This window comes from Saccopteryx leptura, chromosome 3 (assembly GCF_036850995.1).
Source record: "Saccopteryx leptura isolate mSacLep1 chromosome 3, mSacLep1_pri_phased_curated, whole genome shotgun sequence".
In the NCBI taxonomy this organism is placed as follows: Eukaryota; Metazoa; Chordata; class Mammalia; order Chiroptera; family Emballonuridae; genus Saccopteryx; species Saccopteryx leptura.
This window is the reverse complement of record NC_089505.1, coordinates 53,215,460-53,227,497: the sequence shown is the minus strand read 5'-3', so window position 1 is coordinate 53,227,497 and position 12,038 is coordinate 53,215,460. Positions and strand designations below refer to the sequence as shown.

Here is a 12,038-nt window from a genome sequence, read left to right as displayed (position 1 = left end):
ATGTTGGCTGTGAAGCTGAGTGTTTCTACTCCTCCCATCCCCCCACCTCACTTGCTTGATTAAGTTGCTAGAGGCAATTTACATGCCCTTCTTCTCACCCCTTGTTTGTTCTGCTGTTGGTTGATTTCAGTTATGCATGGCAGGGGATTCCTGTTTATACCTTAAAAGGATTCCTGTTTATGCCTTACAATGGTTGGCAAACTCATTAGTCAACAGAGCCAAATATCAACAGTACAATGATTAAAATTTCTTTTGAGAGCCAAATTTTTAAAACTTAAGCTATATAGGTAGGTACATTCCTTATTGAAATAGCGCCCACATGTGGTATTTTGTGGAAGAGCCACACTCAAAGGGCCAAAGAGCCCCTGTGGCTCATGAGCTGCAGTTTGCTGACCAGGGCCTTAGGTGGATTCCTGTTTATGCCTCAGATGTGTGACTTTGTATTGGAGACTTCCTTATTTTGCATATGGTCTGTACTATATAATAAAGCGACTGGGGTCTAGCCATCAGCTTGCAGAAGCCTCCTGATCCCATACTTGTTTTCTCTGAGTTTATACCTTCTGCACCGTTCTCACTCAGGACCTGGACAATTACTAGTTGTGCTGGTCCACGGCAACTAACAGTGCAAAAGGGGGGGGGGGGTTTCCTTTTTTTTCACAACCTAGCCAACACTTATCATTTATCTTTTGATGACAGCCATTCTAACAACTTGAGGTTGTTCTAACTCATTGTGGTTTTGATAGGCATTTTCCTGATGATAGTGATGTTGAGTACCTTTCATGTACCTGTTGGCCATTGGTATGTCTCCTTTGAAAATATTTATTCAGTTCATATGCCCATTTTTAATTGGATTGTTTGCTTTTTTGATATTAAGTTATATGAGTTCTTTATATATTTTGGATTTTAATCCTTTACATAATTTGTAAATATTTTCTCCCACTCGTTAGATTGTCTTTTAATTTTGTAGATGGTTTCCTTTTGTGGTAAAGTACCAAAGAATAGAAAAATTACTATTGATGTTTTGAAGTCATGTTTCTTGTCCTCTCCTTTCTGTAGGGAGTGAAAGTAAAGGGATGTGGGAGTCTTCTGTCTTGCAGAGACATACTGTGTAGGAAACCCTTTTTTACCGGGAAGCTTAAAAGGCATTTTATAATTTAGGCTAGGCATATAATTTAGGCTAGAGAGATTTTGTAAACATGATTTTTATACTTGTGTGTGATTTGCACCAACTCAGGATAGACAACAGTATTGTATTGTAAAGAGACTTTGTGCTGGGGAGACTTAGATTCCCCTTTCCCCCACCTCTGTGAGAAACAGGGTAAACACCTAGCCAGGTGTGGGGAGGGGAGAGGAGGGAGAGATAAGGCAAGCCACTTTCTCTTTCTTTCTTTCTTTCTTTAATGGGCCATTTACAAAAGTTTATTCTCTGGCACCATGTAGGCTCCCCGCCCCATCCTGAAAGCCTATAGTTAATGCATATACCTCTACAAAGGAATAGCAAATAAACACTGAAAATTTGGAAATGTCTTTTAATATGAAGAGCCACATTTTTCGCTATTGTACTACCTTAAAAGTTTTGATATATACAAATATTTTTTATAAATTCTATAGACAAATATTATAAGCTTGCTAATGAATTGTATCATCACTCCCCCTCCCCCTTTTCCCACCAACCTGTGTGTGATCAAAGGTATATAACCTGCCTCAGGGCTGTGGGCAGTGTGCATGATTTGAGTCAGCTGTGCCCCGTGTTAGCCATATGTGGCCGGCACATTAAATTTCCTCCTTTTAATAAAACTCCTTAAAAATTCATTTGGACTTGATGTCTCTACATAAACCCAGTGAAACGGTACTTTACAACACTTTGCTGTGTAGAAGCTTTTCAGTTTGAAGTAGTTACATGTTGATCTTTGCTTTTGATGTCAAATCAAAAAACAAACAAAAAACCCAATAAACCTTTGCCAAGATCAACGTTAAGTAGCTTGTTGTCTATGTTTTCTTCTAGGAGTTTCATAGTTTCAGGTCTTATGTTCAAGTCTTTGATACATTTTGGAGTGATTTTTGTGTATGATGTAAGATAGGAGTCCAGTTTCATTCTTTTGCATGTGGCTGCCTAGTTTTACCAACACCATTTATTGAAGAGACTGACTTTTCCCCATTGTATATTCTTAGCTGTTTTGATATAAAGCAATTGACATATATGAATGGTATTCTTTCTGGGCTCTGTATTCTGTTTCTATGTGTCTAGTCTGCTACTGAACCCTGCTGCTATTCAATTTTTCACTTCAGTTATTGTACTTCAACTCTGTGATTTCTGTTTGGTACTTTCTTATATTTTCCATCTCTTAGTTGAAATTTTAATTTTGTTCATTCACTGTTCTCTTGACTTTACTGAGCATCTTTGTGACCATTATTTTGAACTCTTTATTTGGTAAATTACTTATCTCCATTTCAGTAAGCTCTGTTTCTGGAGTTTTATCTTGTTCTTTTGTTTGAAACATACTCTCTTGTTTTTTCATTTTCTTTGAGACACTGTGTTGAATTCTGCATATTATAAAAAGCACCTCTCCCAGTCTTGAGAGAGTAGTTTTGCATAGAAGATTAACCTTATGGATCAGCCTGGCCAAAATTTTTGGCTGTCTCTCAAGTCTTTGTGATTGTCAAAGCTACCTTCTTTGTTCTTTGTGACTTCCCGTAGTTGAGGGTGTGCTACATCTTATCAGTGTCCCAAAGGGAAGGCTGCAGTCCACCCATACTGATGGAAAGCTAAATTTTCAGGCAGTAGCTGTTTTTTTTTTTTGTTTGTTTTTTTTTACAGAGACAGAGAGAGAGTCAGAGAGAGGGATAGATAGGGACAGACAGACAGGAATGGAGAGAGATGAGAAGCATCAATCATTAGTTTTTCATTGTGACACCTTAGTTGTTTATTGATTGCTTTCTCATATGTGCCTTGACCATGGGGCTACAGCAGACCGGGTAACCCCTTGCTCGAGCCAGCAACCTTGGGTCCAAGCTGGTGAGCTTTGCTCAATCTAGATGAGCCCGTGCTCAAGCTGGCGACCTCAGAGTCTCGAACCTGGGTCCTCCACTTCCCAATCAGACGCTCTATCCACTGCGCCACTGCCTGGTCTGACCAGTAGCTGTTTTGATGTGGGTAATATGTGTATTTTCTTGTTCTCCCAATATGTAGGAGAAAAAGGTACAAACTTGCTCAGCTAGTTTTTGTGTTTCCTTTAGAGGGAATTGCTTTGTATGTAGATTCAGTGTGTCCATGGGAAAAGGTGAGTTCAGAAGGCTCCTATGTCTCCATTTTGGGCCACATCTCAGGGTACTCTATCTGGATGTCTATCACAGTTTATCCATTCATAGTGATGGACACTGAGTTGTTTCCACTTTTTTGGCTATTATGAATATGTTATTATGAACATTCACATATAAATTTTTTATAGACATGTTTTCACTTTTGTTAGATAGATTCTTAGCAGTGGTATTGTTGGATTCCCTATACTAATTTTATTTTTTATTTATTTATTTATTACTTTTTTTTTTTCCTTTTTTTTTTTGTATTTTTCTGAAGCTGGAAACAGGGAGAGACAGTCAGACAGACTCCCGCATGCGCCCGACTGGGATCCACCCGGCACGCCCACCAGGGGCGACGCTCTGCCCACCAGGGGGCGATGCTCTGCCCCTCGGGGCATCGCTCTGCCGTGACCAGAGCCACTCTAGCGCCTGGGGCAGAGGCCAAGGAGTCATCCCCAGCACCCGGGCCATCTTTGCTCCAATGGAACCTTGGTTGCGAGAGGGGAAGAGAGAGACAGAGAGGAAGGAGGGGAGGGGGGTGGAGAAGCAAATGGGCGCTTCTCCTAGGTGCCCTGGCCAGGAATTGAACCCGGGTCCCCCGCACGCCAGGCCGATGCTCTACCGCTGAGCCAACTGGCCAGGGCCCCCTATACTAATTTTAAACACTTTATGGAATACGCCTCACATTACAGTTTTAGAAAAGATGCTCTAAGCTACTATCTGGATCTGTTTTACTATAGGCTTTCATGGCCTTCACGGATGGTGTTATAACTCCAGGAGCTACTGAAAAATCACTGATAATTTTAATTCTTTGTGTTTTAAGGTATGCTTCTCTTGCTGCCTCTTCCATTACACTCCTGTATCTGGTTTGGGATACTTTGGTGCTCCCACAATGTTTAATTTTATTTGCCTTGAGGAGAGAAGCATTAACATGTTGGTAATCACATAGGCCTCAAATAAATCTTAACTCTTCAATTATAAATACTCTTACTATTTGATGAATAGTGTTTTCACATTGACTACATTTTTGTAAAGACCACTTTGTAAATTGAATAGATGCTAAAAAAATGTACTCTCATACTTGTTTATGAGCTACCTACCTTGATTTTTGCCTTCATTTCTTTAATAAGTTGTTTCTTTTCTAATTTCTTCTTTTGTTTCATTTTCCACTTTTCCATTTGGAGAGGCAGGAGGCGCTCAGAAACATCTTGATCATCAACTTGTATTAAAACAGCAGCATCTAGGAAAAATCCATGTTCCCCCAGAAACTGGGCCTCGTCAAAATATCGTGGGAAACCATCTAATATAAAACCTGTGGAACTAAGTGTAAATGTCATAAATTACTTTATTTGCTTAAAATATTATATTATATAACTTGATTTAAAAATGATAAAAGTATTGATAAACTTCAACTTTATATAGGATGTGCAATGAGTAGTTGAAAAAGTATTTTTTAGTTCTTTTAATATTTCTCCTTGTATAAACATAAGGTGTCTTCTCTCAAATGTATTGAATTAGATTAAAATTATAATATTTTATACTTATATTTACAGTATAGATAAGTTCTCTTTAAATGTAAATAGTCTTAATATTTGATGAAAATGGAGAGAAAATCAATTCTCTGCCTGGGAGAAATGCACAGCCTAGTGAACCTATCACCTTTTATGGTGGGTTTGGTCGGCTCACCTTTAATGGGAATCCACCCTTCAGTAGTTTTTTTTTAGTGATACTTCTTTTCATGAGGCAATTTATACCTCTTTCCTGGGTCCCTTTGTAACTCATGACAATTATTTATGTATAAATCCTGGTTCATATGTATTGAGATGATTATAATCAAATAGGCTTGTTTGAGTATGATGAAACTTGAAGAATCATGAAAATAACTGGCATGTTAAAACATTTTTATTGTGGAGTAACTTACTATAAAATAATCAGGCTTTCTGACCTGTGGTGGCGCAGTGGATAAAGCGTCGACCTGGAACACTGAGGTCGCCGGTTCGAAACCCTGGGCTTGCCTGGTCAAGGCACATATGGGAGTTGATGTTTCCTGCTCCTCCCCCTTCTCTCTCTCACTCTCTCTTCCTCTATTCCTCTCTCTCTCTCTCTCTCTGAAAAATTAATAAAGTGCTTAAAAAAATTTTAAATAATCAGGCTTTGAGAAACTGGCCTTCTTTAATTGAGAAAGTCAATATTGGCCCCCTTTTGAATGAGCGCTTATTCTGCTTATCAAAAATTCAGTATGTTTTAAATTTATATTTTAATACATGTTTTCTTATTAATATGAACAGGACTTTCATAACCATTTGACAGTTTCAGCCCTTAATTGGCATTTAAAAATATTTTCTATCTTATTGAGTGGGCAAATTTCCATAAAATGGCCATAATATATAGCCTTTTCCTTAGAAATGCATTCAGCATTGTCTCTTCTGTGAGGTAATTTCATTCCTACTGTCCCAGCTGTCACTTCTTTGTCAATGACTTCTAAGTCTTTACCCTATACCCAACCTCTGTTCCAAGTTTCAACTCAGAATTTTCTAAAGCTGCTTAGTTTCTCCATCTGATTGCCCTTCAGGAATTATATATGCATCTTACTGTCAAAATAATAATTATTGTGCACACTGTTTTTCCTTCTAAGTCATAAGTGTGCAGGTGGCAAATTCAGAGACATTTGCACTGCTCTCTCATTCCCTCTTGGTTCCCACACATAATATAGCTAAATCCTGCCTGCCCTCATCTGCACCCACATTTCCATTTTTAACATTACGCCTTAGTTTAGGCACTTGTTAGCTCTTTCTAGGACTAATGCAACACCCTTTTTAAAATGTGTTAATTCTTTCCTGATTATAAAAACAACAAATATAGAAAAATTGGAAAATATTGGCAAGCATAAAAAAAGGGCAAAATTATCCATAGTCTTGTGTTCCAGAGGTTACTGTCATTTTTTTTGTTTCTTTTCAGTTTGTTCTTTGTGTGTCTCTATCATATTATAAATAACTTTGTATATATTTTATTTTTAATTTACCATTATATAACATTTCTTATGCAATTACAAATTCTTCATTATAACACATTTTAACAGTTGCATAATATTCTGTTATTTTATTTAAGCTTTTATAATTTCACAATGAACTTATAATTCTTCAATCTGTGGTTGGCAAACAGTCATCAGTGGAGCAATGATTATGGGCCTGGAACATAAGGTCACCAGAGTGGAAAGTCTTGGGTGCTTAGCAACGAGAAAAATGGGGAAGGCAAGGACCTTCCCTCCAGAGTAACCTTTCCTCTCATAGCATATCAATGGTCATGTAGTTTAGACCCTGTGACCTTTCATATCACCGGTCATGAGGTTTGGACCCTCGTCTGACCTTTTCTCCCCTGGCATGTTGGTGGTCATGCTGATTAGCTCTCTAAGAGGGGAAATAAGGTGGGCAGAGAATAGCACTTAAGCATTAAGCCTCCAGGACAGTGAAGTTATAACCCTTATCAAATATATGTAGGCCTCAGCTATGTTTTGTTTCCAGACCCAGAAAAGCAGCAAAAACCAGACAAATGATGCCAAGGCTGACCTCAGAACCAGCTGCACTGATTAATGATTACCTGCCTTGGTGCCAACCAATAGGTGGAGACCAAGACCCTGAAAGGATACACACGGAAGGCTGATGACTATTCCACTGAGCTCTTCCCCTGGAACCTCTCCTAAAACCTCCACCCTTAAAAGCTGTTAGGTCCTAAGCTCTAAGGCCCTTTCTTTTGCCTCTGTAACTTGTTTCCTGAATCTATTTCTTCCCACCACTCACTTCTTCTCTTTCTGTGACTTTCTAAATAGACTTTCTCTTATACTTTGAGTCTTGGCTCTGAATTCTTCCATAGCCAGTACTCAAGTATTGAGGTTGCTGAACCAAGGTCTGGTCTGACTCCACAGGTCTAACACCTGGCATTTGTTGGTTTTAGCCACCAACAAACCCACATACTTGTTTTCTTTCTTTTTTTAATGTATGATATGAGGTCAGGAGCTAAATTAATGAAGAATAACTCATGAGTATTATTGCAGGCAACCTATCTAAGTTTACTACAAATACTGATCTAATTTAAGGAATAGGAAATTAAAATTAAATTTGATGACTAATAATCTCACTCACTTATTTGAGCCAAGGACTAAGTGAAAGAGTGTCCCAAGGGGCACTGTGACTGCCAGTTATTTGAATTCTCTTTGATGTAATTTCCTTATCTCCAAAGGAGATAATAAGAGTTTCTAATACATAGGGTAGAAGTAAGGATTATGTAAATTAATAAGAATAAAATATTATAGATGAGGACCTAGAACTAGCACACAGTACATTCCATTTAAATGTTTGCTATTAGGACTGTAAATATCATTTCACTTTGTTCTGGTGGATACCAACACAAATGATTCTGGTTTAAGAAAACAAAGTGAAGTTTTAAACTCTGGTGACCTGGAGATTTTTTAGATTTGTCCTTTGTGGCTTGATCTTGGATTTTGGTAAAGGGATAACACTATTTTTTTTTTTTTTTTTACAGAGAGAGAGTCAGAGAGAGGGATAGACAGGGACAGACAAACAGGAATGGAGAGATGAGAAGCATCAATCAGTTTTTCGTTGCACATTGCAACACCTTAATTGTTCATTGATTGCTTTCTCATACGTGCCTTGACTGCAGACCTTCAGTAGACCAAGTAACCCCTTGCTCGAGCCAGCGAGCTTGGGCTCAAGCTGCTGAGCTTTTTGCTCAAACTAGATGAGCCCTCGCTCAAGCTGGTGACCTCAGGGTCTTGAACCTGGTTTTCTGCATCCCAGTCTGATGCTCTATCCACTGCGCCACTGCCCGGTCAGGCGGGATAACACTATTGACAGCTAGTAAAGTGTTCTTAATTATAACTACTAAAAGGCAACAAGGAAAACTGGCACATCATTAGTGTATATTAAGGTACATGGGTTTAGATCATCGGTTTTACACATTAGCATCACCCAGGGAGTTATCAAAAATACCAATGCCTGTGTCCCAGGCAGATTAAAGTCAATAAATGTATACTCCTCTATAAATTGAGATACCGTATTGGTTCCTTAAACCACCAATCAGAAAGAATTTCTTCAAGAATTTCAGGAGGCAATGGTTCATTTTCCAGTAGACTAAATCTGATGGCTTCTTCTTCTTCAGTAAATTGTACTTCAGAAGGCTAAATACAAAAATCAGAAAATAAAACAAAACAAATGTAAAACTCTATATTAATAAACAATACTCTATTATATGGTTGATTAAGATGAGACCTGTTATTTTTAGGACATTTTTTTTATACTGTTGCTTATAAGTCTTTTAAATTTTCTGCTCTTTTCTTTAAAGTAATATTTAATATGGTTTTTAATTATTTTACTATAGTTAAGAGGAGTTACTAGCAATTAACCTAACAGATTTTCATACATGGCCTCAGGATATCTGTCTCATTACTTTTTGCTAAAACTTTGTTCAGTTTATGTCTTAACTGATTTTTGTCATCTATTTTATAATTATTAAACCTAGATACTGATTAAAAGATGGGCTAGCCAGGCAGTCATCTGAACTACAATCTATATCTGGGTCTATTTACAGAAAAAAAGGGTTTAGCTAATATTGGAAATGGTTAAAAAGTAAGAATCAGGAACTGTCACTTTACAACCCCAGTTAGAAACCACCTAAGAGAGTCATACAAACTTCCTTAGGGAGCATCATGAAAATGAGTATTTTGAGATCCCCATTGGCAATGAGGGAGAATTTCATGATACATGATTAAATAAAAAACAGAGAACACAATTATGGAAAACCTTATAGTCTAGGTCTGACATATAAAATAACATAGTCCCAAATAAATGCTATATAACAGTCTTGTTAGAAAAAGCCTTCCTGATTTTTATTGGAGTCATGTGAAACTCAGTCATTTTATATTCTCTATTAGCAGTAAGATTTGTATCTAACATATGGGGAGGATGACTCTTAAATGACTTTTATGGGCTAATTTTTTTTCTTTTTCTTAGAAACTTTATATAGAGTTTTATACTGCTTATATTCTACTTTCCAAAAGTAATACCAGTAAACACAACTATCCGTAAAGAGAATGTTAATATTATTACCGGCTTCTTTGTATTTTCTTCCTTAAGCACGACATTGGCCTGAATTGCAAGCTCTTCAAGTTCTTGTTTTATTAACTGTTCTTCCTCAGCATCTTCTTCAAATTCAGGTCCAACTTTCTTTTCCGTTTTGAGCATTATTTTTTCTTGTAGAAATTCTTCAAACTGAATGTGAAAGAGGCCCAATTTTTCTGCTAACTGTCTGCTGCAGACAGTTTTGCCAGCACCATGGGGGCCCAGAAGGCATATTCTTAATGGAGGAGCCTGCCATAGGGGGTGGGTCAGGGAGATGTTGGGTAAGAGAGAGTAAAGGAAAAGAAGTTTTGAGTAATTATTTTTAAAGGGAGGGTTACTTATTTGCCCTCCCTAAGACTGAATTATCACTTCACAAACTCAAGGATGTTTTGATATTAGGATATCAATTAAGGTGACTCATTGCATCAACAATAGTTCTCAGGGAGCAATAACAACCATAAGGTCATCTTGATATCTTGTGCCAAAAGGCATTTAATAAAATAGAATTAGGGGCTTTATTTTTAGTTTTAATTTAAAATGAATGAAAAGATACATTTTTAGCATGATAAAACATCTAACAAACTATATTAAAAATGGTATGTCAAAATGATCAAGCATTATGAGATCTATGTAGAAATACATAAACTTTCTATAATTTAATGTTAAGAGAAAAAAGATTATAAAATATTATATATGCTAAAAATAATATATGTCTATGTGGAAGAAGATGAGAAAGTAAGCTATAAAAATAAAGACTTGTTTAAAAGCTGGTGTTATTATACATGTGCTTTGTTTTAAAAAATGAATAAAATCTTACTACAGTTATTGTAAAAAATATATAACATAAAACTTACAATTTTAACCATTTTTAAAGGTACAATCAGTGGCATTACGTACATTCACATTGTGTGAAACCATCACTACGATCCGTCTCCAGAATTTTTTCATTGAACCAAACTGGAATTCTATATCCATTAAACAACAATTTCTATTCTTCCCTCTCTTTAGCCTCTGGCAACTACTTCTTTATTTTCTGTCCTATGAACTTACCTATTCCAGGTACCTTGTATAAGTCAATTCATACAGCATTTGTTCTTTTGTGTTTGGCTTTAATAAATATTTTTAAAAGAAGGTAAAAACTGTTCCAAAGGTAATATGTAAAGATAAAAATGGTCTTACAAACTTAGAAAAAGATTGATTGTTCTATAGCTACTTAAACCAGTTTTAAAACAGTTTAATTGATCAAGGACAATTCACCTCTGGGAACACTCTTTTGTAATCTTTTGAATCTGTGTCATCCCTTGCTCTGGGGAGTCAAGAAATCAGGCATAAATTTGCCCCTATAATCATACCTCTGAGTGCGAACCAGGTTAACAGCGGTCTCGCCTGAGTAATCACACTTCTATAGAGGATGGCAACTCACTAAAGGCCACAAACCTCTGAATCCCACACTTCTCCCAAATCCTGTCCTATGCTCAGCAGACTGCTTTGCTCTGAGAGACTAACTGGTTAAGGTGTAAAATAAATTCAACAAATTTATAAGCAATAAATTCATCTGTGCCTTTTTATTTAATCTAAAAAGACACATATTATTTATTTGACACGAAGCATTACTATAGAAGTCAAGACTGATAATTATTTTAGGTTCTATTCCAAAAAGTTCTTCTCGGAACTTAGATATTCTCACTATATTATATATCAGATTGTGGGCTTCACTACTAAATAAAATGGTAGATGAAATAAGTACCTAAAAATTACCCAGGAGCAATCGTTAGGTATATAGTTTTCACCTTTAATGGTTCTTTGTGAGCCACATACTCCTGAGGATGCTCCAAAAATTTCTCTTTCGCCTCAGGACTTGAAAAGTAGTAGAACTTTTCTCGATATTTAGCTGCTTCTTCTGTGCTGCCTGGTTGTAGGATGAAGTTTTCTTTGAGAACCACTGGACAAAAGTGCTTTGTGTCTCCCAAATGCCGTTTCTTCTCTTTCATTCGCTCTTCATTCTAGAAATATTATTTAACATTTGGAAAATATTTTTAAAAGTATTTTGATGCAATACTAAAGAGGAAATTAAAAAAAATAATCTCATGCATTATATTTAATCCATAAAAATACACCTTTAAAACAATTTTTAGGCCTGTGGTGATGCAGTGGATAAAGCATTGACCTGAAATACTGAGGTGGCTGGTTCAAAACCCTGGGCTTGCCTGGTCAAGGCACATGCGACAAGCAATCAATGAACAACCAAAGTGAAACAACTGTGAGTTGATACTTCTCTGTCCACCCCGTCTCTCTGTAAAATCAATAAATAAAATCGTTAAAAAAAAACAATTTGTAAAGGCCAGTTCTTATACTGGCCTTTTAATTATTCATTAAAAATTAGTTTCTCAAAGCCAAGAACTGTATGATATCACACATAGGTAGGATATTAAAACTGAGTGAAGTGGTTACCAGGGGGAGAGGGACATGGTGGAGGGCGGGGGACGGTGTAAAGAGGGAAAAATATACGGTGACGAAAACTGATTTGACTTTGGGTGATGGGTATACAACATAATCAACAGTTCAAATGCTATAGAGATGTTCACCTGAAACCTATATACTCTT

General features: G+C 36.7%; 1 protein-coding gene across 1 annotated transcript in view; it reads right to left on the bottom strand.

The window, feature by feature from the left end:
• Nucleotides 1-12,038, bottom strand: part of AK9 (adenylate kinase 9) — a 176,700-nt gene that overhangs the window by 48,378 nt on the left and 116,284 nt on the right. Inside the window, exons 24-27 of the mRNA XM_066373487.1 lie at nucleotides 11,225-11,437; nucleotides 9,423-9,683; nucleotides 8,370-8,494; nucleotides 4,401-4,620 (exon numbers count right to left, since the gene is read on the bottom strand). Coding sequence (XP_066229584.1) covers nucleotides 4,401-4,620; nucleotides 8,370-8,494; nucleotides 9,423-9,683; nucleotides 11,225-11,437 — 819 coding nt within the window. The remainder of the gene's footprint in view (nucleotides 1-4,400; nucleotides 4,621-8,369; nucleotides 8,495-9,422; nucleotides 9,684-11,224; nucleotides 11,438-12,038) is intronic.